This window comes from Morone saxatilis, unplaced genomic scaffold, assembly GCF_004916995.1.
Source record: "Morone saxatilis isolate NCDOM2014 unplaced genomic scaffold, NCSU_SB_2.0 Contig19, whole genome shotgun sequence".
NCBI lineage: Eukaryota > Metazoa > Chordata > Actinopteri > Moronidae > Morone > Morone saxatilis.
This window is the reverse complement of record NW_023339751.1, coordinates 8,176,126-8,200,822: the sequence shown is the minus strand read 5'-3', so window position 1 is coordinate 8,200,822 and position 24,697 is coordinate 8,176,126. Positions and strand designations below refer to the sequence as shown.

General features: G+C 39.7%; 1 protein-coding gene across 2 annotated transcripts in view; it reads right to left on the bottom strand.

Moving 5' to 3' along the window:
* The window catches only part of slc35f3b (solute carrier family 35 member F3b), a 44,470-nt gene that overhangs the window by 3,274 nt on the left and 16,499 nt on the right, over positions 1 to 24,697 (bottom strand). Inside the window, exons 1-3 of one of the 2 annotated variants that reach the window (XM_035663683.1) lie at positions 14,656 to 14,774; positions 4,788 to 5,130; positions 772 to 991 (exon numbers count right to left, since the gene is read on the bottom strand). In XM_035663683.1, coding sequence (XP_035519576.1) covers positions 772 to 991; positions 4,788 to 5,130; positions 14,656 to 14,731 — 639 coding nt within the window. In that variant the 5' untranslated portion in view covers positions 14,732 to 14,774. Of the gene's footprint in view, positions 1 to 771; positions 992 to 4,787; positions 5,131 to 14,655; positions 14,775 to 24,697 lie in introns of those variants that run through there. The other variant, XM_035663682.1, reaches the window with a different exon arrangement.

The following is a 24,697-nucleotide window of genomic DNA, read 5'->3' as shown; positions in this document are numbered from 1 at the left end:
TTATTATGAGTTAACTCATGCAGAGGTGCTAAGATACACTTAGGACAGTTAGAGGACACGGTGGGCTTCTTTCTCTCCATCAAAGCAAAGACAGACATAATAAAAAGCCTAAGGGCAAGTGAAGGTCATCTTTTTATCTCTCTGTTAGCAAGCCTTTGCAACAGCACTGTGTTTTAAACATAGAATGACATATAGAATGAGGCAATATTATTAGACAATATCGTCTTATCACAGATAATGCAAACAGAAATAGATTTTTAAATAGATATTTAGCACAGCAAACATTCTGGTCCTTGTCAATGGCACCCAACCGTGAGGTCGTTACTCGTCCAAGGGGTCACAAGATAAACATGAGGGGCAGCAAGATGATTTACAGGATGGGACAGAAGAAAGAACATACTTCTACATATTGTAGTTTCCAAAAAACAAAAGCTACATTGATAAAAATGTAATCTTATATAAGCAGACATAATAACACATGGACACAAATGTTTCATTAATAGAATTTTCTATTTTTATTTTATATGTAATTGTATAATAATTACATTATGCAAATGACTTTATTGTAATGTTTGCTTGTTTTGTTTGTCATTATTTTGTTTATTAAAGCTGAAAGTTTGCAGCCCAGAGGGTTAATTATTATTTTACTATCCACATTGTGTTTTGTGGACCTGTGCTTGACTCTTATCTAAAGATGCAGCAGCAACATTTTCTTTCAGGAAGTGAAAGTCAACAAAACTCACACAGACAAACGCAGGCAGATGTACTCACCCTGACCCCCATGAAGCGGTCTCTGAGTACAATCCAAGACAGCAGGAAGACGAAGGCCTTGTTACAACAGAAGAGCGCTGACACGTCTGTTGTGTTGATCTTCCTGAGGGCCTGCAGGTACAGGTAGTTGGTGAGGATCCACAGCAGGCCAAAGGGTGCCACCTTGGTGAAAAACACCTTGGGTGTTAGCCCGTCGTCCCCGAAAAACCTACAGCACTCCCTGCAGAGACACAATGCAGAGCATGGTGTTAGAACATTTCAAAATGTGGTATAACTAATTTAAGAGTTGATAAATATTATTATGGTCTGCGACTTTAATCAGTATTTATGAACAGTTTTCTGAACAAATATACCAGGGAGACCATGACACAGCACAACGTGTGTAAAGTGATTCCCATTTTACCAGTTACATCTAGATGAACATTGCATTACAGTGCATGTGGGACCAACTCTACTCTAATGGAGAAACATGTAAATATTTATGAATACAATCAGATCTACCATGAGGCATTAAAGAGAAATATTTCTGAGCTTAAGTTAAGCTGTCTCCATTGCTGAAACTAAACTATTTATTTCCCCCTCAGGTGTCATTGCCAATTTCTGGTAATGGTCCAGAGATACAACATAGAAGAAATGAAATTGAGACAATATATTACACAATTTGAAAAATATTGTAGATATTGCAGTCTTTACTTTGACAAGAGGCAGAAGTTTGTTAAGTCTAATGAAAAAAGGTTTTATTTGTCTTTCTTCCTTGTTCTTTATGAGGCTCTCAAGGTTCAGTTCCTGGGAATGAAGTTCCATATGTGCATAATGCTGGAGGCTCCAACATGTCAATATTTTATAAATACAGTAGGAACATACATAAATTACTGTCCCTGGTACTTGTGCATATGATAGATATATACATATATACATATACATATATTGAATATCTGTGGCACAGTTGTGATGACTCAGTATATAAGGAATAATAGTCAGCTCAGTGTTACTGGACGTACTTTGGAAGCAAAACTGAAACATTTTGACATTTTGTTAATCAACTTCAAGGGCTTTACTCCTGGCCAGGTAGGATGCGTTGTCATATATTATAGACGCTTTTAATCTTCAATCAATTCTGGCTTAAGTCTGGGCTTGAAAAGAGTTTCAAATATTTGACATTGCTGAAAATCTAAAGCTATTGGCCTGAGCCCCAGTCAATGCGTCATACTGTAGTGGGAAAGAGGAACCAAACCCACAACACCATGTATCAGTATCAAAATAAGTAATCGTGATCCTTTCCTCTGTTACTATGTTTTGAAATGTACTACTCAATAAGTCGTGACGTTGCATCACTATGCTGCGGTGCAAAAAAATACTTCTTCTTCTACTCCCAAATTACACAACTCCCCTGAGTCAAAAATATAACATTACTGCATTTTTGAGACACTGGCATTTTGACTGCTATACTGTTCTTGAGTTACACAGTTTACCCCGAAAGCATCTGGCCCTGTGAAAGTGATGAAGCAGCAATAAATGAGGAGTGGCAGGTAGCACATTTGTCCTGCCGGATACTGAGGAGCGGCACTGTTATTATGAATCAGCTCCAGAGAGCTGAGTTTGCGCTAAAAACACACTGCTCACACCCACTTTATAAACACCAATTCAGTGACAATCACATTAAAGTCTGTCATCATTTCATTACAGGCTGTGGATACACCACCTTCAAATCCAACTCAATAAGAGTTTTGTCTGTTTCTGCTTTGCTGTTCTGCACTTGTGGGTCTGTAATCTACACATAGTTTAAAAGAAGGTTTAAATGTGTTATGGAAGATTTTAAAGATTTTAAAGATTTTAAAGCATCTAGCAGCTCATGAAGTCAACAGTTACACTTTAAAGGCAATGCATTTCAAATCAAAGTATTTAAGATAGCAAGTCGGTCATTTCAGAGAGCCTGGACATCATTTTGATTTGGTTCCCTTGGTACTGAGCAAATCAAAATCAGCAATAGATGATGATGATGATGATGATGATGACGATGATGATGACGATGATGATGTAAAATTAAGTTTGACGAAGACAGAGCCTCAATGCCTACTTATGAGATTTTTTCTAAGCTTTTAATCACATCTAATTAAAGGGACTTTTAAAAGAGTTTCATAATAACCAAGAACAGGCAAACCTTCTCAAAATACATTAAAGAGAAGCATGGACTCCTTATATTGAAGTCAGAACATGAACAGGTATCAGGTAAATCTCAGTACAGCAGGGAAGGCGATGAACAGATACAGCATAATAAATAGCATCTCCCTCTTACAGTGTAAATCCTCTCCACTTATATATATGAGGAGGTAAGCCAGCTATTACCACTGTCAGGTCTTTGCCTCTTCTTTGGCCACCACTTTATATAAAGAGACAGGACAGCCATTACAAATGTCAACTCTCTGCCTCTATTTCTCTGCATCATCTGAGATTCACCAGCAGGTGCAATTTGAATGAACACAAAAGGAAAACAGACTGTTTGATATTCGGAGCACGTCAGCAGCGGGCGGAGGAGTGGCAGCCCCAGATCCTCGTGTAAGCCCTCAAAAAGGAAGAATTACATCACAGAGGTGCAGCAGAAATACAGAATCGACCCCCCCCCCCCCCACCCCCCGCTCACCTACACACCACACCTTCCAACCACCCCACTCTTTGTCTCTCTATACGAAAGTAGCACAGCATGTAGCAGAGATAAGACTTTTGTCTACAGACCAGGATTAATGGACTCTTTCAAGTGTGAAAGCACTTCTAACGCATTTAGGACTGCATTCTTTCTGTTTGGTGCAGCAGCTAAACTAAAGATGGCAAGGAAACCTGATATTCCAAATTAAGTGGTGGGCTATTTTTGGAAATCAAATATGAAAAGAGAGTGACTGTGCATAACTAACCAGCAAAAATAGAAGGTAAACAACTCTAGCTCCTTCAGCGAGATTATCAATACGCCCAAATTATGAGAGTGCTGCTATTCTAATCATAAGCAACTGGCCAAACAGATTAAACATGATGTGTGGTCTTGATAAGAAACTGTATTAACTATTGGTCACTATATGGGCACACTGGTACACTGCTACATATCATATATCTTTGATGTTTAATGTTGTTTTGTGGGTAAACTGACGTCTTTATTGGATTTATTCTGATGGTGATCTCTGGTTTCCAAATTCATACTATTTGTGAACACTTTATTTTATTTTTATTGGTCTGAAGAGATCAAATGTATCCAATAATTTGCTGTAGAAAAGTGCCAAGATGAAAGAAAAGTCTGGAAAAACAACATTTTGTGTAGCAGGAATGTTTTCTCTTCTGGTGGTTTTTGCTCTGTTTGTCTTGTGACCCTTCTTTTCCTAGGTTAGGCTTTTCAAAAAGGTTTTAGCTGTAGGAATTTAACTGTTTAAAGATGAAAAGTGAGACTATGTTATCAGTTGAGAAAACAACTTTCCACAAAATGCTTTCTAATGACTGCATTGCATTCTGGTTCACTGAGGCTACTGCTGATGGAAAAATCGCTGTCGTCTATATGAGGTGAAATTATATGATTGTTGAAGTCAATGGTGAGTGTAGAAAGAAAACAATTCTCTGTGATTGTAGTTGACTTGATATTTACTGTTGATATTTTTCTGATTTCTACATTTCTGTTGTAGCAGATGAAATATTTTGACTTCATATCATGGTGTGTGGATATAAACTTTGAGCAATAAAATAAACCAAAAAAATATAATAGTTTGTGTTTTAGAGTTGATAGTGTGCACTGTTAAGTTGACCCCTATGCAGGAGCCTCAGAGCTTTTCAGAGCAGGAACTTCTTGCTGTTCCAAGGTCAAGTTTGTTTTCTTGTTTTCTTTGTTTTGTTTTCCTCATACTTTATAGATTATACACTTGTTTTCCTTGTTTTATACATTGACTTCTCTATTTATTCTATCTTCCTCTTTCATTATATTCTTCCTCTCGCACTTTCTAACTTCTGTTTTGTCTGTGATGCAGTGACAGTCCTCTCACCTGAATCTCTGTCTGGGCGTCTGCCTCTCTGGACTCTTGCACAGGTGGCCGATGTAATAGAGGGGAAAGAAGAGGCAGTTCCAGCTGGTGGCAAACCAGGTGAGGGTGAAGGGGGCGTCAAACTGCTTGAAGGTCAGCTTAGCCAGCTGGGTGGACCCTGCCCAGGAGGAGCAGACGCACATCACCATGGCGACTCCCCACAAGGCCTTGCGCACCTGTACAGTTGTTACTCGGATGCAGCAGTGGAGCCTCCGTTTGTTGGAGCCGGACTCTGCTCCTGCCGTTCCGCCAGCCGAGTGTGCGTCTGTGGTGCCAACCACATTCTCCCTGGTGCGATCTTCTCCTATAGATGGACACAAACATTTTACATTGACTGTTAAACACACTGATATTGCAAATTTGTTGTATGATCAAATTTTTTATTGTTTCTTTTATTGCTCCAACTAAAGGAATGCTGGTCTCTTTTAAATTATATAGTTATCACATTAAACCATTCTGATTCAAGCACATTTTACCTAAAACATTTTCTCCACCTATTGTATTTCTACATGTTCTGATATAGAATATAGCTTAGCATTATACATAATTCAATAAATAATCAAATAATTTGATTATCTTTTGCAGTAAATCTGATCTAAGAGCTCTTAGAGGGGACTCTTTATCTGTGCACGAATGACTTCAGGTCACCCATGTCTTGACATCCTTTTCTGGTTAAAAATAGCTGCTTTCACAGTTTAATTGAACCTGAAGGTAATCAATCAGACATCTGAGTTAAAAATGTGGTGATCAAGTGTGACAGGCTGCAGCCTAACAGAGGACAAAAGAGGGCAGATCTGATATCCAATCCAAGACCTCTTCTCCACCTCACGAGTTACAAAGACGTGTGTATGTGTGCGTGTTTGCCGAAGCGCACACAGCCCACACAGCAACACTTAACTTTTCTATTGCTCCTGTCAAAAAATGATAGCCACCATACTTCAGTAATGTGTGAATTGAAGCAAAGTGTTGACGTGCTGTTTTCTGTCCCACTCACACCCACTCCAAAACAGATTCACTTACCAAGGTCGTTTTGTTCCCTTGAGTCATTAAACTTACTTATGGACACACTTTCTATTGTCTCCTCGAGACAATAGAAAGCTGAATAATTGTGCATCAAAGTATACAATTTAATAAGCTCTAATGCAACATGTAATTGTTCATTGTCCTCTACATGGACATTTACCCTGCAGATAACGATAGATACATTATTCATGCAGCAGATCTTCATTCAGACAGGTTATCTGCCTCCTCAGTTAAATTGTGTATTGATGATACATTAACATATCTTTGGTAAGACTAACACTAACTAAGAACTCCAACTTTATCATCATTTAAGCCCTAATAAATCATTTTAGACCCTCTTTGAGCCAAACAGGACCTATATCTATACAGAAAACAACACTACATGACCACAGCAAGAACCCCAGATCATCTCTGTTTCATAACGGTTGTATAATGCACCATGCATCTTCTGTAACTTTCTGCCTTCCAACAAGTTAAAAATGAGGGATCTCCCTAATGGTGTCTCCAGAGGTAATGATGTGCCGCAGGGAGCCTTTTGCCGATTCATCTGCACTGTACACTACTGACTGGAATATAGAACACACTTCAAAAAAGGCCTCCCGAAGACAAGGATAAGTCTATCTTAAGTTGGAGTTACACTATGACTTATCATTACACCGCACTTCTCATATATTACACCACTTTCTCATATTGTCCTTTGTCAGTTTATTGCCAATATACCCTGTACTGGTGACGCCGTCTGCCTTAATGTTAATGTGATCTGTGTTATCAAAGGGATACCTATCGTCTGATAAAAGCGGCTTGCTATGTATTTTACAATAAGAGGGCGTCTATCATACCCAATGAGGCGAATCATTCTTTCTGGGAGAGCTGCCTCTGACCTTGCCAGGTGGTCTCATCTTATCGCAGATTAACTTCCCTGATGACTATCGCCTCCCATGCTAATGCCCCCGGCTTCCCCCGGCTCTCTGCTGAATGCACAAGAGATTCTTATTTTTGTTTATCTACAGCAGGGGGGAAAAATGATTGCCTGATGCAATTAAGCTGAAATTATGCAGCATTATTTGGACATCCTGAACAATGCTGCCTGCTGCCGCACAAGCACTTGACAGCCCTGAGAGCTCCGAGGCAAATTTGGCAGCAATGAAAGATGATTCAAGATCATTGTCTGTTATCGCAATGAAATGATGAATCAGCAAAGACCAGAAAAAAGAGACACACGTGGATGTCTGTCAAAGTCTTGTGCACAAGGGTGAGAGTTAAGTTTCTCTATTCTAAGCTCCAAGCCTCTTTGTCCCGTTCTGAAGGTCATCTCTTGTTTATGCTGCTTAGCTTTTGTCCTTCCTGGGCCTCCGTCCCACATCCTGTGGCCCTGGCCACTGCTCCGTACTGCAGCACAGTTTAATCTTCCAAATGCAGCAATGGGCCAAGCCAATCAGCCCCCAGAGAGGCACCCAAGCCCAGCTAAGCATTTCCAGCTCTGGCACATGTGAACACACTTAGTGAAGTGTCATGACAACATTAAGCAAAGTGATATTCCTGCCACACTGCCCACGCTCTTCCATGAAGCTGTTACCATAAGACTTAGAATATAATATGTACTAAGTCTTATGAAATGAAACACAGTTGTATCAATTATTAATTAAAGCTTGTATGATTAAATCAATATATCATTATATATTCATTTCTGAAGCACTGACACAATGATTTAACGGTAACACACCTTTCTTTTTTAGCCTGACGGTGACTAATGATACTGTATCAACCTTGACTGCCGGTGATGAACAATATGAAGCACCACCAAACTCATCAGTTTGAGAGAGCTGGGTCAGTGGAGTGGCTGATTGAGGTAGAAAGGCTCCTCTGCTAATGACATCTGAAGCCATTATTACCATGACTCAAACACCAAGAAAGAGTCTCCTTCTGTAACTGCTAAATGATCAACTGAAAGCTCTTAACCTTATCAGTTTATAATCAAATGTCAACTGTCAAGGTCAGCCTGTGACGCCAAGATGACTGCGGTAAAAAGCCTGCAACACAATCTTAGGTTTGATTTTGTGTATTTTTTATAATATCTCATAATTCGTCTCAGGCTTTTTTTAAACTAAAGCAGCTTTAGATTTGGTGTAGCTGCAGATTACTGTATTAGCAAAGATTCCTAATTTAACTAGATGAAAATATCTCCACTCATTCAACACAATGTCCAAATATACTTAAATTAATCAAACAGGCATCTGTGAAATCACTGACGACAGTTGGCTTCCTTGTAGCACCCGCTTTGGATCTCCTATGACAGCTGTATATGGCTTCTCATTGTTGCCCACTCAAACCACAACTCAGCTTAATTAAGGCATATTAACATTCAATATTCATATGGAATTTGCACAGGTAAAGGTGCCCTCAAGAGTAGAGAAAGTGATAAAAAATTATGTTCCTATGATACTCAAAGCATCTGTCAACATGAAGGATAATATTCTAGTCCTGACCGAACATTATATACTTTTCTCCTTGATTAACATTTTAGGTGAAAAACCCACTTGTTGGGGGCGGTACTTCTCCATCTGTGTGCAAATCTATAGATGAATCAGTCTCTTAACCACTAAAGGCACAGTTAATCAATCTTTATCTTATATGCTCATTTGTCTGCCTCTGTTTTAGTACACTGAGCACCTCATAGGCGGTGTATTGAACACACATGCTACTCCCAGTAAGGTCGAAGCACTCCAGTTGGTGTTGAGATTTATCTGGTCATTACCTAGCCAGTTTTCCAGTTTTTCCTCCATCTGAGGCCATGCTTCCCTGCTTCCAGAGTAGCCTCATTCCCACTCCCGCTCTCTTACCCTCCCCCCGCAGACTCTGCAGTGCAGATCTCTCCTGCTGATAGCTGCAAATCCCAAACGTGCCAGCAGTGCCCTGCCTCGACTCTCATACTTCACAGAACCTGGCCAGGACAGTCCAAGAAAAGCCCTGCTATGTCCCTTTGCGGCTCCCTGATCAGGCCACAGCCCACGCCATCCACCGCTCCCTCTGTGTCACCCTGCCACTTCCCAGAACAAGAACAAAGATCCTAGCAGGCAGCAGTGACGATAGCATCAGGCTAGGGTTGGTTTGCCTGCGTGGCCATACAACTGTCGGGAGTGGCTCACTGGGACCTCAACTCAGTTGGAGACGTTGAGGTAAGAGAGGTTCGTCTGTGTCTGGCGACACCTCAGTGGGAGTGAGAGTGCACTGCAGCGCTCTGCCTCAGTGATTCAAGAGGGTAAACAGATCAATCACTGATACACACTTCAGAGGAACTCTTCTCCTTGTCTTACTGTCTGCTGGGTCTCAGCTTGGTGATGAATATGAATTGACTGGTGCAACTTACTCATTCTGTCATGCTCATGATCAAACATTATAGAGTGAAGTCCTTGTTTGGCTAAGAGATACATAATCAAAGAGCTTCTTTGCACAAATGAAAGATAAAAATGCAAAATTCTTGTGCACTTTTAAACTCATTTTTGGCTGTCACATACCATCAATCACTGCACCAGTATGCTTAATAAAAATAAATCCTTCAATCCCATGTTGACTTATGCAGTTTGTCATTCCTGAGCCTTACAGTCTGAGCCTTACAGCCTGTATTTGTTTAAAAAGTAAGACCATTTCTAGGAATTTGCAATGAACTATAAACTACAAATGTCACATTAGACCAAGGGATGGTAGTTTTATCATGGCAGACAGACGGTCAGATAGACAGACAGGCAGCACACAGACAGGCAGCAGTCACTGTCTTTGTAATCTCTCTCTCTGACAGACAGTGGGCGTCTGTGATACTTGGCTGTGACAGCTTGGTCAGGCCAAGCTGTCAGTCAGAGGCCTTCCAACACACCAGAGCAGGCTGATCTGACAAGCCTGTCTTCCTCAATAACACAACAGAGAGACGGGCGGAAAACACACCCTGCTGCGTCAACCAGCTGAAAGGTAGGACCACATAGGCTGAGGGGACAAACGCCCAGGAGGGCAGACAAGGGCGGGACAACTGTTACTGATCCCGCTCTCCTTAATTCCCAACCGGTTTCTCCTTCAGCCTCCAAGGACAACGGAGCAACTTCCTGCAAACTTGTTGTTTGTCTCCCGCCCTGACCTGCCCAGCTGGTTCAACAGATGCTCAAGATACAGGTCAGTGCTGCGGCCCTCTGATGCCTCATTGGTTAGTGACACGACAAAGCACTGGTGCAAGCCAGTTTGTGTGTGTCTGTGCACTGCGTGTTACAGAAGAGCAATAGCAATTACTCATACTGGCCAACAGTCTTGAAGCATCCATCCCCCTCTCTTGCAGTCCCTTCCAACAGTGAATATAGCGTGATGGACCTGCAGTTTAACAGACTGGCAAGAGTCCCAGCACTTTCCGTGACAAATCAATATTTAAAAGATTGGCCACAGCGTCCCTGTTGAAGTAATGGATAGGCAACCACCGCAGGTGTACACTCTGAGTGTCTGCCCAAACAGTGGTTTTATTCCCTCCCTGCACCCCAAGGCTACTGATAATGCAGGGACTCTATCGGACTTACATGACTTATCACTTCACTATTTTCATATACGTCTGATCCTTCACATCACGTCCCTGGTGTAAAATGACTCTTACAGTATGAAGGCTGATGAGATAACAGCATCAAAAGAAAAAGGAAGTTTATTAAATAAGATTTAGACTGAATGAACTGCCAACTAAGTCATTTTCACAGATGAAATGCAACGAAGCACACATTTTTGCTGACACTATTCCCGGGCTGGTCACAGTTACTACAACCGCTGTAGGGATGGTGAAAATATTTTGTTATTTCAGCTTTGTAATAATTAGCCTTCTAGGCACACCACAACTGTACCATCTGGTCTACTGGTTGCATTAGACATTTGGAGAGGATAGGCAGCCTTCCTGCACCCTGAAGGAAGCTTTCGGATCAACTCCCTCCATTTAGGATTAGAGCTTAGAGCTTGCTCTTAACACATTTTTTTTTCAGAGGATTTTGCTCAGAGATGAAACACTACTACACTTTTACAGAAGGCATTTTCTTCTGTGAAGTACAAATGAGATCTGCAACAAGGAAGTCGTAGCGGCAAACCTCTAATGAACTTGACAATGAATCAATTTAGCACTTAACATCAATCCATCTATTCAAATCTCATTCATTACAATGAAACTGAAAACACTTGGCGTCTTGCTAAAATAAAAGCCCTGTCATTGTGTATTCATTGCACACTTATCAAGCGACAAAGGCCTGTTTCCCTTGCTTTTTAAATGAATTTGGACTGAACAAGGAGCCTCACTTTTACTCCTCTGACTGCCTTCAAAATCAATTACATTCAAAGGATGAAAGTAAGAAGTAACATTTTAAAGGAGCTTGGAAAGGAATACTCAGAACTGTCATCATCACTGCTTCTGGTGATCTTTAAACACTCCTGATGCATGCAAAACATACATGTCCGTATGTGTGTTCGACCTTTGTTTCCGGCAGATGTAGCCTCATCTCCATAGTAAAGTAGTAGGCCTGAATGCACATTCACATACAAATAGGACATTATGCATATACAGTACAAGACTCTATTTATGTCCTTTGCTTGAACTAAATGTGTTATTTTCATGTTTAACATTATTGATGATTCAGGTTTCTGTGTTCTTCACCTTGAATTGACAAAATCATTTATGCTTTAAAGCTGTATTTATGCTATTATATAATATATATTGAAGCCAACAGAATAAAAGCAAACTGCTGGACTGACCAACACATGACTCACACTTCACTGAAGATCAAACACAAAGATATAATACTATCTGTACATTTTGACCCACCTCTTCTTCTGTGTGTGAACAGTTATAATCTACCACCATTCAATTGATATGCAGTAGTCTGTGGTCAAGATGCATGGAGCCCTGGGGAAAGATTCAGTGTGACCATAATGGCAGCTGGTGGAATATGACCGGCTTCCTGGGGGATGTATGAACGCTGAATCACTTTTTAGAAGATGCCCGTTCTGTGTCAAAGCGTGTAATGAAATTCTTAACAACAGAGACAACGCAGATATTACTCAAAGATATCATCACCAGAAACACATTTGAAGAGAAATCAATAGTTATCATCCATGGGCCGCTGGTTGGGTGGATTTGTCACGAGAATGCACAGAGGGAGAGGTAAATACTCCAGATGAAGATAGTGAATCAAACTTGTGGCTGTAGGCAGTAGATACCCAGAAATTGGCTTTTGTTACAAAACTAAATCAAGCAACATTAAAGGAATATAGGATGATTCTGGGGTACAGTGCTCCCTGATGACAGATTGTTGTGTTACAAGCCTCACGGTGAGGATTGTACCGTTAAGTCTGGTGTCAAAATTGAGTGGTACTGGTTACACTTTTCCCTCAGAACTACAATATTATGTATCTGAATTTGGTGTCATGTCTAATTGCTATTTAAAGACAGCAATTACACGTGTGCATTGCCACACGTAAACTATGTGGACCTGCAGCTGTTACACTGGACACAAAAAAAGAAGATGGAAAAAAAACACTACGGAAGATCCCAAACTGGAAAAAATAACTCTTTGACAGTTGGGCGCAGGTTGTTAGTGAGAACAGAGGTTTCGAAGCTGGTGTTACATAAGCAGCAGAGTCTCTGAAAAGCTGTGTCTTGATCCGCTGTGGACCCCTGTGATTCCCTCCTCCTTCAAAGCAGCTGCTGAAATGGGGAGCTGAACATCATAAACTCTACAGCTTTGACTACTGTATCACCCCAAACACACAGACAAACACACACATAGACACACATTTACAATAATTTCTCCATCCACAGCTTCGTGTCACAGTGTAGCTTTTGTTAATTCTGCATATAGAAGCTTGTCAAATAACAGCCTGCCATCTCAGTTGTTCTGAAAATAAAATATTTTGAGCCGACTTTCACACTAATAAGCTTAAAATCTTTGGTAATCCAGCTGCAGTGGTTATTCTGAGGTTATCAAGAATGCTTTACAGTGACGGATTATATTCAACAGTTTAGCTTCAGCATCTTAATTTGATAGATTTCTGCAGTGTCCTTAAAACTGCATGAGGATTCCTCATTCGTATTCGAGCAGCTGGTCTTGTCATTAATTATGAATAAAGATATTTTCAAATTATACCCCAGACTTTTGTGAACTCCTAAACAACAGGAGCATGGAGAGTTAAGCTTCATTGACAAGTCTTAGTCAGCAAGCTATGTAGCTCACATTTTGACTCCCAAAGCTACTTAAGCAGAGGGTGAGAAGTTAACGATTTCACAAGTATTACATACTAAGTATATGTTGTCTTTATAATTAAGTTTTGTATTAAATATAAACTGAAAACAGCAGTTTTACTACACTGACATTTTGCAAAATTATCTCCACTTGCTGTGGTGTCACAAGTTGATCGTTCGCCATCAGCGTTTATTTAAGCCCTTCTTTACTGTACTACACAAATCACAGCTGCCAGCAATCTTCTCCTTGCATAACATTAATCTGATCAAACAGTAATTCAATGTAAATCATCATAATCTCATCATCTTTTAGGATTATTTCCATGTACCATAGCATGTGTACATGTGTTTTGATCATGCAAAAATGAATGAAAATAATGATATTACAGAGACAAAGTGTATGCTATGAATGCAAGTTTATATGCACAAATCATTTACTAATTCAACTTAATCCTTATTTTTTTCTGTAGGTTGTCGGAGAGATGCAAATGTGGGAGGAACTGCTTCAGATTCAAGGTGCTAAAATGCTGTGAAATCAGCAGCCAATTCAGTGTTTACCCTGCGCTTATGCCAGAAACACTGAGCCATTCAATAGTCCCCTGTGCTGAGGGGTGGATTAAAAAATGCATCAACATCGCTCCTTTGCATGAGGCTGAGGAGAACATCAGAGGAGGCGTACTGTACATTCGGGAGGAGAGCTATGAAACTATGCTTGGTCAAGACATCTGGACAGATGTGTCACACACACACACACACATATAGTAGGAGTCAGAGAGGAGTTGTCCCTTATGTCAGTTTCCTAATTGTTCTGCAGATCAGAGGGACTCTCAGAGGAGGTAGGAAGACCCAATTTAAGACTGATTCACCATGAAGCCACTACAGACAGACAGACAGACAGATAGAACATTTACAAGGACCATTAACATGTTTACTGCTGCCTTGAGTGATGCTCTGGTATTTTAACTGTGACTCCTGCAGCCAGTGATGGGTGGAGGAAGGTGGAGACTGAGAGGGGAATCCCTGCTGCAATAACAACTTAAGATCCTCCCTATGGACCAGTAAATTTTAGCACAGTGATGATCCAGCCAGCATATTCCAAAAAAAATACAAAAAATAAGACAGAAAGAAAGAAAGAAAGAAATCAATCAATGCGTCAATACCATAGTAATTTGGACAAACAGATCTATTTCGGGCTTCATTTTGGGTTGTACAGCAACATCACACGATGAAAGAAAAAAAATAAAAGGTAGATAATGCGATTATATGCAGACAGTTGATCAGGATGCTGTCCAATTGTTTGCATAATTGTTGCATCATAGTTTTGACGGTGAGTGGTTTTATCTTGCTGGCGGGGAGATTTTCTAAAGTTGATCCACGTCTTGAATGAGATACGTGAGTAGCCTTTAGAGAAATATTTCAGCTGAAAATCCTCCTCTGTCATATCAACAGAGGGATGCTCCTAAATTTAGAATATTCTGTAAAAAAAAAAAAAAAACCCAATTAGACAGCCCCAGCTTACGGGGGCTGCAGGCGGTCTACATGGACATGAACTCTCCCTACCTTCCACTTTGGTGAGGGTGAGCACCGGACTGTTGCAGGCGGACAGCGGGGCAACCCTTGCGGAGTGTTTCTTCATGATGCTGAGCTCGGATGGGCTGAGCTCTAAACCGCTTCGACTACATCCCTGAAGCTGATTTGGTGCAGACACCAGACCTCTTGATGGGACCCTTGATGTTTCTAAAGCCGGACTCCTGCTCTCTGTCCCCTCGCATCCATCCAACTCCCTGTTGATGTTTTTTTTTCTACCTCTGTCGTATCCCCCCACCCCCTTCCTCCACTTGCCTTCCCTCCTCAAATCTGCTGTATCCAGTGCGTCCTGGCTTGGTCTCTCCTCACGTACAGTTTGGCAATTTGCTGCAATTCGCCAACGTCACACATCCATCAGCCCCCACAGCATCACACAACCGCCTCCCACCACCCACCACCCCCTGTCCCGAAGCAGGCGTGCCCGGCTGTCCTCCCCGACCCCCCGTGGCTGCGGTCCCCCCCGGGGCAAAGGATGCTCTGCGTGGGACTGACCTGACAGCGTGCCAGCAAACTCTGGGCTATAAATGGCAAATATGGTGAGTACTAGTGAAGTTAATGTGAGAGGGGGTGTGTGGAATGTGAGCCCATAAACATTTTTCATTGGAATTTTTTCTCTAGTGAATTACAATAAAATGAACTACTCCTTATTTGAATCTGGGGACCACGTGGAATAACCGCAATTAAGACTAATTGAAGGTTCCCAGAACCCAGATTGTAAGCCAGCCCATTTATTGGCTTTTAAAGATATTTATTGTGTTTATGCTACTGTATTTTGGTTAATGGCATCAATGAGATGAATTTTGAATTGAATTTTAGAGAACTATACTACCTTTAAGGGTTTTCATTTAATCTGAAATGAGTACAGCAATTGTTAAAAAATAAGCAAAGTGCTGGTTATAGAAGTAAAGATGTTTCCTCAAAATGTCTTCAAGGTGACTTTGTTCTTTGGGCATTGCTTTGTGTTCATAGTGTGTTCAAGTGTTAATGTGCAAAATGATTTGCAGTATAAAGTTAACTTTATGCACTCAGTCAACTGGGATATGATCCACACTGATTTGTTTTTAAACACCCAGTGTATAGTTAAAATAAATCCTTTTTAATTCTTAGTTTTTGTGCCACTGAGGACACATGATAATATAAACTGATAATCTTCAACTACATATATTTATTTTATATATAATCGCCCTATTTGAATATCAGATCTTAACTATGGGGATGTTGCAAGGAGGATATAGACATTAGGTAGCTGCAGATTTGAAAGGAGTTTTAAAATATTGGAAAACTACTAAATTGAAGGGCGATTTGTAATCCTCAAGAATAGTTCACATTCAGGCCCATTAATATTGAATATTTGCCTGATAATATAATTTTCATTTCATCATAAAATGTGGAAAGTAAGATCAACGTGACAAAGACTGGTTTATTCTACTGAGTATTTGGACTGTGAGTTTCATCTAATTGTCAGAGTTTGAAATTTAGTGTAAATTATGTTAATTGACTGAATTAACTCAAAGATTAGGGACGCACCCATGATTGCAGAAACAATTTTATAAAGACATCAACAAAAAAACTGTATTTACAGTAATGTGTAGTGGTTAGGTCATGACCGATACCCAATCCGTTTAATAAGGTTAGTATAGGCACCTAACTGATCTGGCTTATTTGGATGAGTGCATCCCTAACACAAATCTATCTTCACCTATTGTGTTTTAATTCACTACAGGAGAAATGCCCTCGACTCTATCAGTTCCTTAGCTGTTAGATGTTCAGTGTATCCTGTCAGCTATGTTTTGTTAAGTGACATAGACCTAAATTCCAGCTGACTGACTGATAGACTGACTGACCTGGGTTACAGTCCTGAAAGCTTTCAGTTTCACATCACCCTTTACGTGTCCTGTCTTTGACTTTGCCGAAGTCATCACAGTTCAAATTGTAAAAGGGTTGAAGTGGGTCACGTATTCAGGCTCATCCATGAGGCGAGTGAGAGGTGCTGAAAACATTGCCAAGTGTCTCCTGACTCTTGCAGAAATTGGTTTTGAAGCATGAAGAGACCATTCTGCGCTTCACATCGAGTTGTGCCTGACACCCTTACTGCATATCTTTATCATGTCATTCTATATGTCACTTGTGTTTTACTCAACACACAAACGGACAATACATCAGAGGGAAGCAGATGGTTGTCACTGCTACAAGTGGAACTGCTCAATATTGATTTAAGAATGACTGCTGTCCCTGTGACCCCACATTTATGTCTTTAAAGACACATACTGTATGTGTGTGTGTGTGTGTGTGTGTGTGTGTGTGTGCAGTGGCTCTGCATGTGTGTGTAAAAGCCACAGAGTGTGAGCATGCCTAAAGGAAGCTGCACTGAATAATTCACTGCTTATACTCTACCTCACACTCAAACAAGAATCCCCCTCCCTGCCTAACTAGGACAGGGAGCTCTAAAAACACCCTGCCCAGACCCATTCTGATGTCCCTCAGCAACCAAATCTACTGGATCCTTCATTATTTTCCATTGCTTCCCACTGCTGTGTTTGGGTTTGGAAATGGGAAATGTCAGGGACAGTGGATTGGGAGTTAATGGATGAAGTGCAAGAGCTCAGAAGTGAACGAACTAAAAGAGCAGCACAGGATGTCTGATGGATAAACATTATAAACATGTCACCTATGAATTATAATGTTGTGTGTGATAGTAAAAGATTCCACATCACTTTTTTTTTAGTCCCCTTTGGCCTCTGCAGCTGCCAGCTGTCTCTGAGAACTAATGTCAGTTTTCAGTAGCTTATATGATAAGAACAAGAAGATTCAGTTGCAGTGCACATGCTATTATTGATAGAAAAGACAGGGAGGTGGAAATAGGTGGAGCGGGTGAGATCATTAAAAGATCCCAGTCAGTGACTCATAGACTTTTATCTGCGAACACGGAGGAGGATCAAACCAGTCCATGCTCTGAGACGCCACATGACAACTCACTCTCTCTCTCTCTCTCTAGCACAAATTCACATACGGTATATGAATAGGGATAAGTGTGTATGTGCAATAAAGAAAGTCTAAAAGGGTTCCTGCAGCCTTTTTGAATCCCCATTCCTCCCTAGAAGCAGATCCAGGACGAGAGCCGATTATTCTTCCATATACAGTGGAATGTATTAGCGCGCTCCAAAGAGATGCTTGTACTTTTCTTGAATGTTTATTCATGCTGAATAATGAGGGGAGATGCAGTAGCCATTTTCCAGGTCAAACAATCTTTAACTGCAGCAATCAGTGCTGCTTTATTGTTCCCACTGATGGTTGAATCAACCAAACATGGAAACGTTTCATGTAAACCCTTTCTGAAACAAAATAAATGCTGCTATAAATACAGTATTCCATATCCTCCAGAGGCCCAGAAAAAAAAAATATTAAAAACAAATAAAAATAAAATAAAACAATATTTTTCCACAATTACATTATTTGGAATTGGACAACATTTTTTCCTTAAAACTGTTAATTATTTTGTTTTAATAACGTCCTTTGTAGTGGATATCGGGTAAATCTTTTCCACAAAAGTAATGCATCCTCTCCTTTGCAGCCACAAAAAGTACTGCAGCTTGTCCTTTGCAAGATGAAAATCTGAGTTAGCTATACAAGACAGACACAGGTACCTGACAAAAACCTTCCTTGTAGCCAGCAAAAAAGCAATAACAGGAAATAACTGTGAAGCTAATCCTCCAGGGAAAGAGTAGTGGCTTGATATTGCTCAGGAAATGTATGGAATGTATTTGACCTCTCGTTTGAGAGTTAAAAGAAAGTTTTTTTAAAAGAAAATGGGAATCATTTACACGAAAAGAGACACAAAACAAACATAACTGTTTAAATATGGAATAATAAGAAATTAGATCGTGTATATAGGTTTGAATACTCCAGAACTTGTGCTAATGTCACATTTTTGTATCCAAATGTGAAAATCCCCCAAAATCTAAGGAATAAAGTAATCAAAATCAACCCAATACCTGTTGAGACATTTCACTTAGGATTAGTCCATTGGGAACGTCCATTTCATAGAGATATTTTACTGAGCAGTTTGCATAGCTGGTGGCACAAGAGGAAAGGTCAGGGGATCATGGCGCTAGTGTGGCAAAAATTAAGAAAAAAACAAAAAACAGAAGTTGATGAAGAGAAAACCTATGACAGGGACTAATCAAGAGATAAATACGTTTTTGGATCATTGTGCAATGTATATACAAATTTTTAAAAAACAACAAGACAGAGCTTAAGAGTTTACATAAAAAAAGTTATATAACTACATTAAGGTAGCAATATGTATCTACTGCAAACAGGGAGAGAGATGGTGCAGTGATGGAGCTGCCACGTTAACCGCACCATGAGCAGGCTTGGGGTTAGGTTGCATTGCTCAAGGGCACCTCGGCAAGTGCACAGAAGGTGAAGCACTCTCAGTACGAGTCCACACTCCATATTTTGCGGGCTGTTGGACTTGAACCGGTCCCTACACACTGAGCTACTGCTGCCCCAGTACAATGTATTACATTGTATTCATCACCTTCACAATTACAAATCAGCTGTTTACTGTAATCCTACAAAGCAGGATGGGAAGAAAGAAAACGAGGTGGTCTGAAATCTATTTTATTGATTACACATAAAAGTGCTTTAGCTGCAAATCAGACTGCATGGAGCACTTGATAGTGGAAGATGATTGACTTGGAGTGTTAAAAGGTGTGTGTAAGAGTAAATGATTTTTCGCTGTCCGATCTAAATTAACCAATAGTGCAAATGTGAGTAAATGTGCCAGGCTTAATTTGTGTACAGCAGCCGTTTGGGACCGACTGTCGGTGCTGTTGCAGTTGCCTCTATGCCAAAACATTAACAGACTTGTTATTAGCATTTCCTATCCAATTACAAAGCTAATCCTAATGTAAGATACATCAATTCCTTGTCTAACACCAATAGCAACTGCTTAACGTGAGCCTTACTCAGTTTAAAATTAAGAAAGCTTGGAGACACTTATGGTCCTGGACACATCACAAAAGCAGAGCATGTCTGTCCGTGAGGCAGGTGGTGTAATTCATTGGATCATTTCCCCGGGAGCTTCACATATTATAAATCAGATTTATTTACCTAAAACTGAATGAATCACAAAGGACTTAAACATTAGAACAGTCATTAATCTGAGTGATTTGACCAGGAGGGACACAGAAGCCTTGTCTTTATGTAAGATTAATGAAAAGGAGCCGAATCATATCAGTAATACAGCTTTCCACCAGTTAGATATTTCAAATTTCCATTACCAGTCAGACGTAGAAAATGTTAAAATGTTTTTATGCAAATAGCCATGCTAGTGGTGTGGCTCCAGGAGCTACATGGAGAACAGATTAAACATCCACATGTTTTCATCACTGTGAGAATGATAGTATGCAAAAGTTAGCATAGCTCAGAGAGATGCTAGCATGACTGTGGAGTCCAAATATTGTAGCACAGTGGCAAGTTTCCATAATAAACTAAATTTTTTCCAATTACTTTTTGTTAACTTTTCCCAGCTTTAAAATGATCAGACATAATCAAGTTTTGCAGCATGTGCAGAGCAGATGATTAAAATAAAATAGGTCAATGCATTTTAATTTTACTATGAATATTAATGGTGCGGTGATTAATATTAATATTAATATCCAATATTGGCAGTGTTCTCTTTTAAGTAAAAAGAGGATTTCAGTTTTTCCTCTCTCTGGAAAAATAAACTGAATTCTTTATGTCCACTCCATCTCTCCCTCCACTGTTCCTGTCCAGGTCACTTCGGGCTCCTGCTTAGCATGGGAAACAGGTATCGGAGCTGTAAACATGAGAGCTGAGGGTTCATTACAAACCTGAAGAGGAGTCTGTCTCGCTGCCCTCACACTTAATAACAAGTCCCAGGGCGTGAGAAAGAAAGAGGGGGGTTGTGGCATGGAGTCCTAAATAACAGCTTGTTTCAAGTACCAGAAAGGTCAAGTCAAATTAACTTTCTCTCTTCCTGGGCCCAATACATCTTCAGAGCATATGCAGCTCATCTGCGGAGGCAAGCGGCTGTCAAGGTACTGCAACCAACAGCAGTTTATTGGATTAATGGCCTCAGTGGGCTCCCCTGGGTGTAGGAGAGAGAAAACTGTTGCCAAAACACTTTGCCAAAACAGTTTCCCCGCAGTTACATCACAGAGTTACCAGATGGCCGACACCTGCACTGACCTTTCATATATATATGTATATGTATATATACACATTCATGTAAAACCTTACACTTAAAAATGCTGTGTCATATACTGTCGGCTACTGTTTTTGTAATAGAAATTTCGCAATTATACTCATCAACATGATTTTTAATTAGCCTGTTGCAAATCAACCCCATGTTGTCAGGGGGCAAATTAATATCTCATATAATTATTCTGATATATCTTTTCTCCACGACAAGAGCAGCATGAAATACTATGTGATTATATAAATATTAACAGTTCTCCACTCCATGGGACTTGCTAGACACAGTTTATGTCTTTGTGTTTGTAGCCCGAAAATATCCTAAAAACACGATTGGCCTCCAGTAGTTAGGCTAAATTGTTATTTAAGGGATCAGCAGCAGCTCCAGTAAGTTCTAAACTCTCCCTAGATGGATGGACGGTATAACAAAGTACAGATTCTAATTACATCCATTAGATAGATACAATATTAGCTACTCTTAATATATTAGAGATATTAAAACTAATCAATGAGTTTGTTGTAATGCATTAGAGAAGCTGGTACTACTAACGTTTGGGCTTTTTTGCTCATGAAAATGACATGGCAGATTATTAAAATCACTATGATTAATTTACTGTTGGTTGAAAAATAAACGGATTAATTTAGCTCCAGATTACATGTACCATCTTCCATATATGCTTTCTAACACAAACATAAACAAATAGCTTGAGTGGGAGCTTGTTTAAGAGAAGAGTACATTGGCCAGAGAGCAGATAACAGCCCACTCAAAACACTGAGTTGTCAAGGAGGAAGACAGAGAGAGCTAGACTGGCTGCCACTTACAATAAAGTAATGTATAACTTCCTCTTAATTACAACCACAGCTAATAAAATCCAGCAGCAAATGCTGTCAAGTTGTAATAGTGCCTAGTGATAACCCTTATAATCACACTGGTGGCCCACGCTTAATCAGGAAGAGTGAATCTCCATTAAATTTACATCCCACTGGAGGAATCAGCCACCGACAGCACGTTTCTCCTTTCCAATTAAGGTTGTTTCAGAGCCACAACATGTAATGTGTAAACGTTTTATTAGTGGTGCAGATGTGCAGGCAGGCCCTTGGCTGTGGTTCAGCACAGGGGCTTGTAGTCTACACTCTAGGACATGTGGGCAGATACACTTGATTCTGACCAGTACCTGACACTATGATGCCAAACTATAAAATTGGACTTGACACCTAGGCAGGCAAATTGGAGACAGCTGGTGAGTATGTGTCCCAGGAGCCCTCCTTAAAACGAAACAGATCACCTATTATTTGCATATACCACAGAGCTTATTACCTGTATAATAAATGTAACAAACAACAATGCAGCCAAATTGAACATGTACTCATGTTGGGCTTAATTGAGTTTGTTAGTGAAATTCCTTCATGTGTCTCCTTTTATGGCAGCTTAAGCCACACAGACTGTGTATGAGCTGAGATCAAGGAAAAGCTGGAAGAGACTCGGCAAATATCAGTAATGTGCCAACCGTTGCTTCAGGCACAGTGGTCTCATCATCATCATAATGATGGCATGTTTTCTGTGAGCACTTCTGGATCATCTGCAGATAGAAGTACATATATATATATATATATATATTTATATATTTTATTTTTACAGACAGGCCACTTTCCACACCCAGTTTTGTGTGTGGGTGTGAGGCAGAGTACATGCCAGTCTCCTGTGGCTCAAAGTAGAGGAGAAGTTGGCATGTAATCTAATTAGTTTCTTTAAGGAATATTTTTTATAACAAACATCCAAATTGTCTGTATTCATAGTCACAGTTCCAGGCAGGCTAGGGGTTATCTAGATCTTTGAAGCACACTGCAGGGAACATTTTACAAGACTTTAAAAAACACATTCTTAATAAATTAACTGATCTAAACAACTAAGATGGAATGTAACTGGGTGTGTTGTGTTGTTTAGTTTTTTTATTTGATTTTTATGTATCTGTGTGGTTTGGTTGAGACTTTTTATACATGTTAAATGTCTAATTATGTATGTGTTGTGTGTGGACAACAGGAAGAGTTGCTGCTACTCACTACAGGAACAAAGACATTGACCCTTGCGACCCAAATGCTGGTAAAAGTTTCCCTCAGGAGGTAACCTATGATAGATGACAGATAAAGATATTGTCTCTCCAAAAAATGACACTGGCTCCCTCTGTTGTTAAGCTACAGTATGACTATTTAATTATTATTATTTATTTATTTGTTTGTACTTGGTAGACAATATATCCTAAATAACTTTAAATTTAGAATATATGCAATATAGTCCTTACTACATTAGATTTTCATTTTGCACCTGTCCAGTATTCAACTTTACATTTAATGTATTTTCAACATTCAGAGCTGTTTGAGAATATGAGGTCAGAAAAAGTCTCCCAGCTGTTTTTTGCTGAAATGATTCATCTTTAAAATGCACTTATCTTGCTGTGTTTAACATTATTCAAATTGTTCTCAATTGCTGTAATTATGGGGGCACCACATCCAAAAGCTTCTCTCTTCCATTTGTATTTATATATCAGACTACTACCTGAGCCTGAAAAGTGTGGTCATGAAGTTCTAACATATTATGTTATGTAATCTTATCCATTCTACTATAAACTATATAAGATCCTGGATGATGCATTTTGTGACATTTATCAAAACAATACGTAGATCCCCAAAACAAATTTTCATATATTATGTTTTTGTGTTATGTTTTTATTATGTGTTCTTCAAAATAAAAAGGAAATATAAATTAGTCTCACATGTCATATACAGTCATCAATTATCGACACACCTGTAGGAGCAATATCCTGACATTGCAGGGCCTTCATTGTGTCTGTAGGGGGCAGTGTGACCACATGCACTCACTGGTGATTAAAGACACCTGCTAGGCTTTTGGATGAAAAAGGACCAAGACATCAAACTGCAGCCCAGCAGTGGAGCTAAAAGTGGGACAGCAGTAATGAAAGGTGATGATGTGACCACATTCTACAGTTCACGTTAATTCATATACGCAGACACACAGCATTTTGCAGACAAATAAATCCATTCTGAAAGATTGAGATGAAAACACTACTCACTCTAAGCAACTGTGTACCACACACACAACACACCACACACAACACACAGAATCCACACACACCACACACACAGGTGAAAAAAATAATAACAAACAGCATGATGACTCCTTGTGATCACTTCTCACTTCCTCCTCCATTTTCTATCTTTTCTAAGGACATTGTTAAAGCTCAGTCACGCTGTGAGGCACTCACTCCCATTTGTTATTTGAGATTTGTTTTCAAGGGACATCCTTCATAGTGAGCTGCCAAAAAGCTAGAACGAGTCCAGAGTGACCTGAGAAAGCACTGACAACTCTATTAGCAGCCATGGGTTTCCAAAAATGGAACAAAGGTGGACAATATTAGGTTGAATACAATTGTTTTCAGCATAAGCACTCTGATATGCAAGTTTTAAAAGCAGCATTTGACAGTTTGCAAAGCTTCAAAGACAGAGTGGTATTTAAAAGATAAAGATAGATTTTTCTTATTGTCAACAAATCCCCTGAAAAGACAAAAAACACTATATATGTTAGTCCACCTCTGAATGATTTCCCTTCTTTATTTAGTTCCTATCTTGGTTTTTACTGAAAACATACATCTTTGAAAATGGCAAATTGGCATAGAGAAATACGATATATCAGACTTTGGCTACACAGACAATATGTGTTAGTAGGATCAAGTCATTGCTGGTTTTGGTCTTTTCAACTTAGAGAATGCTTTCATAT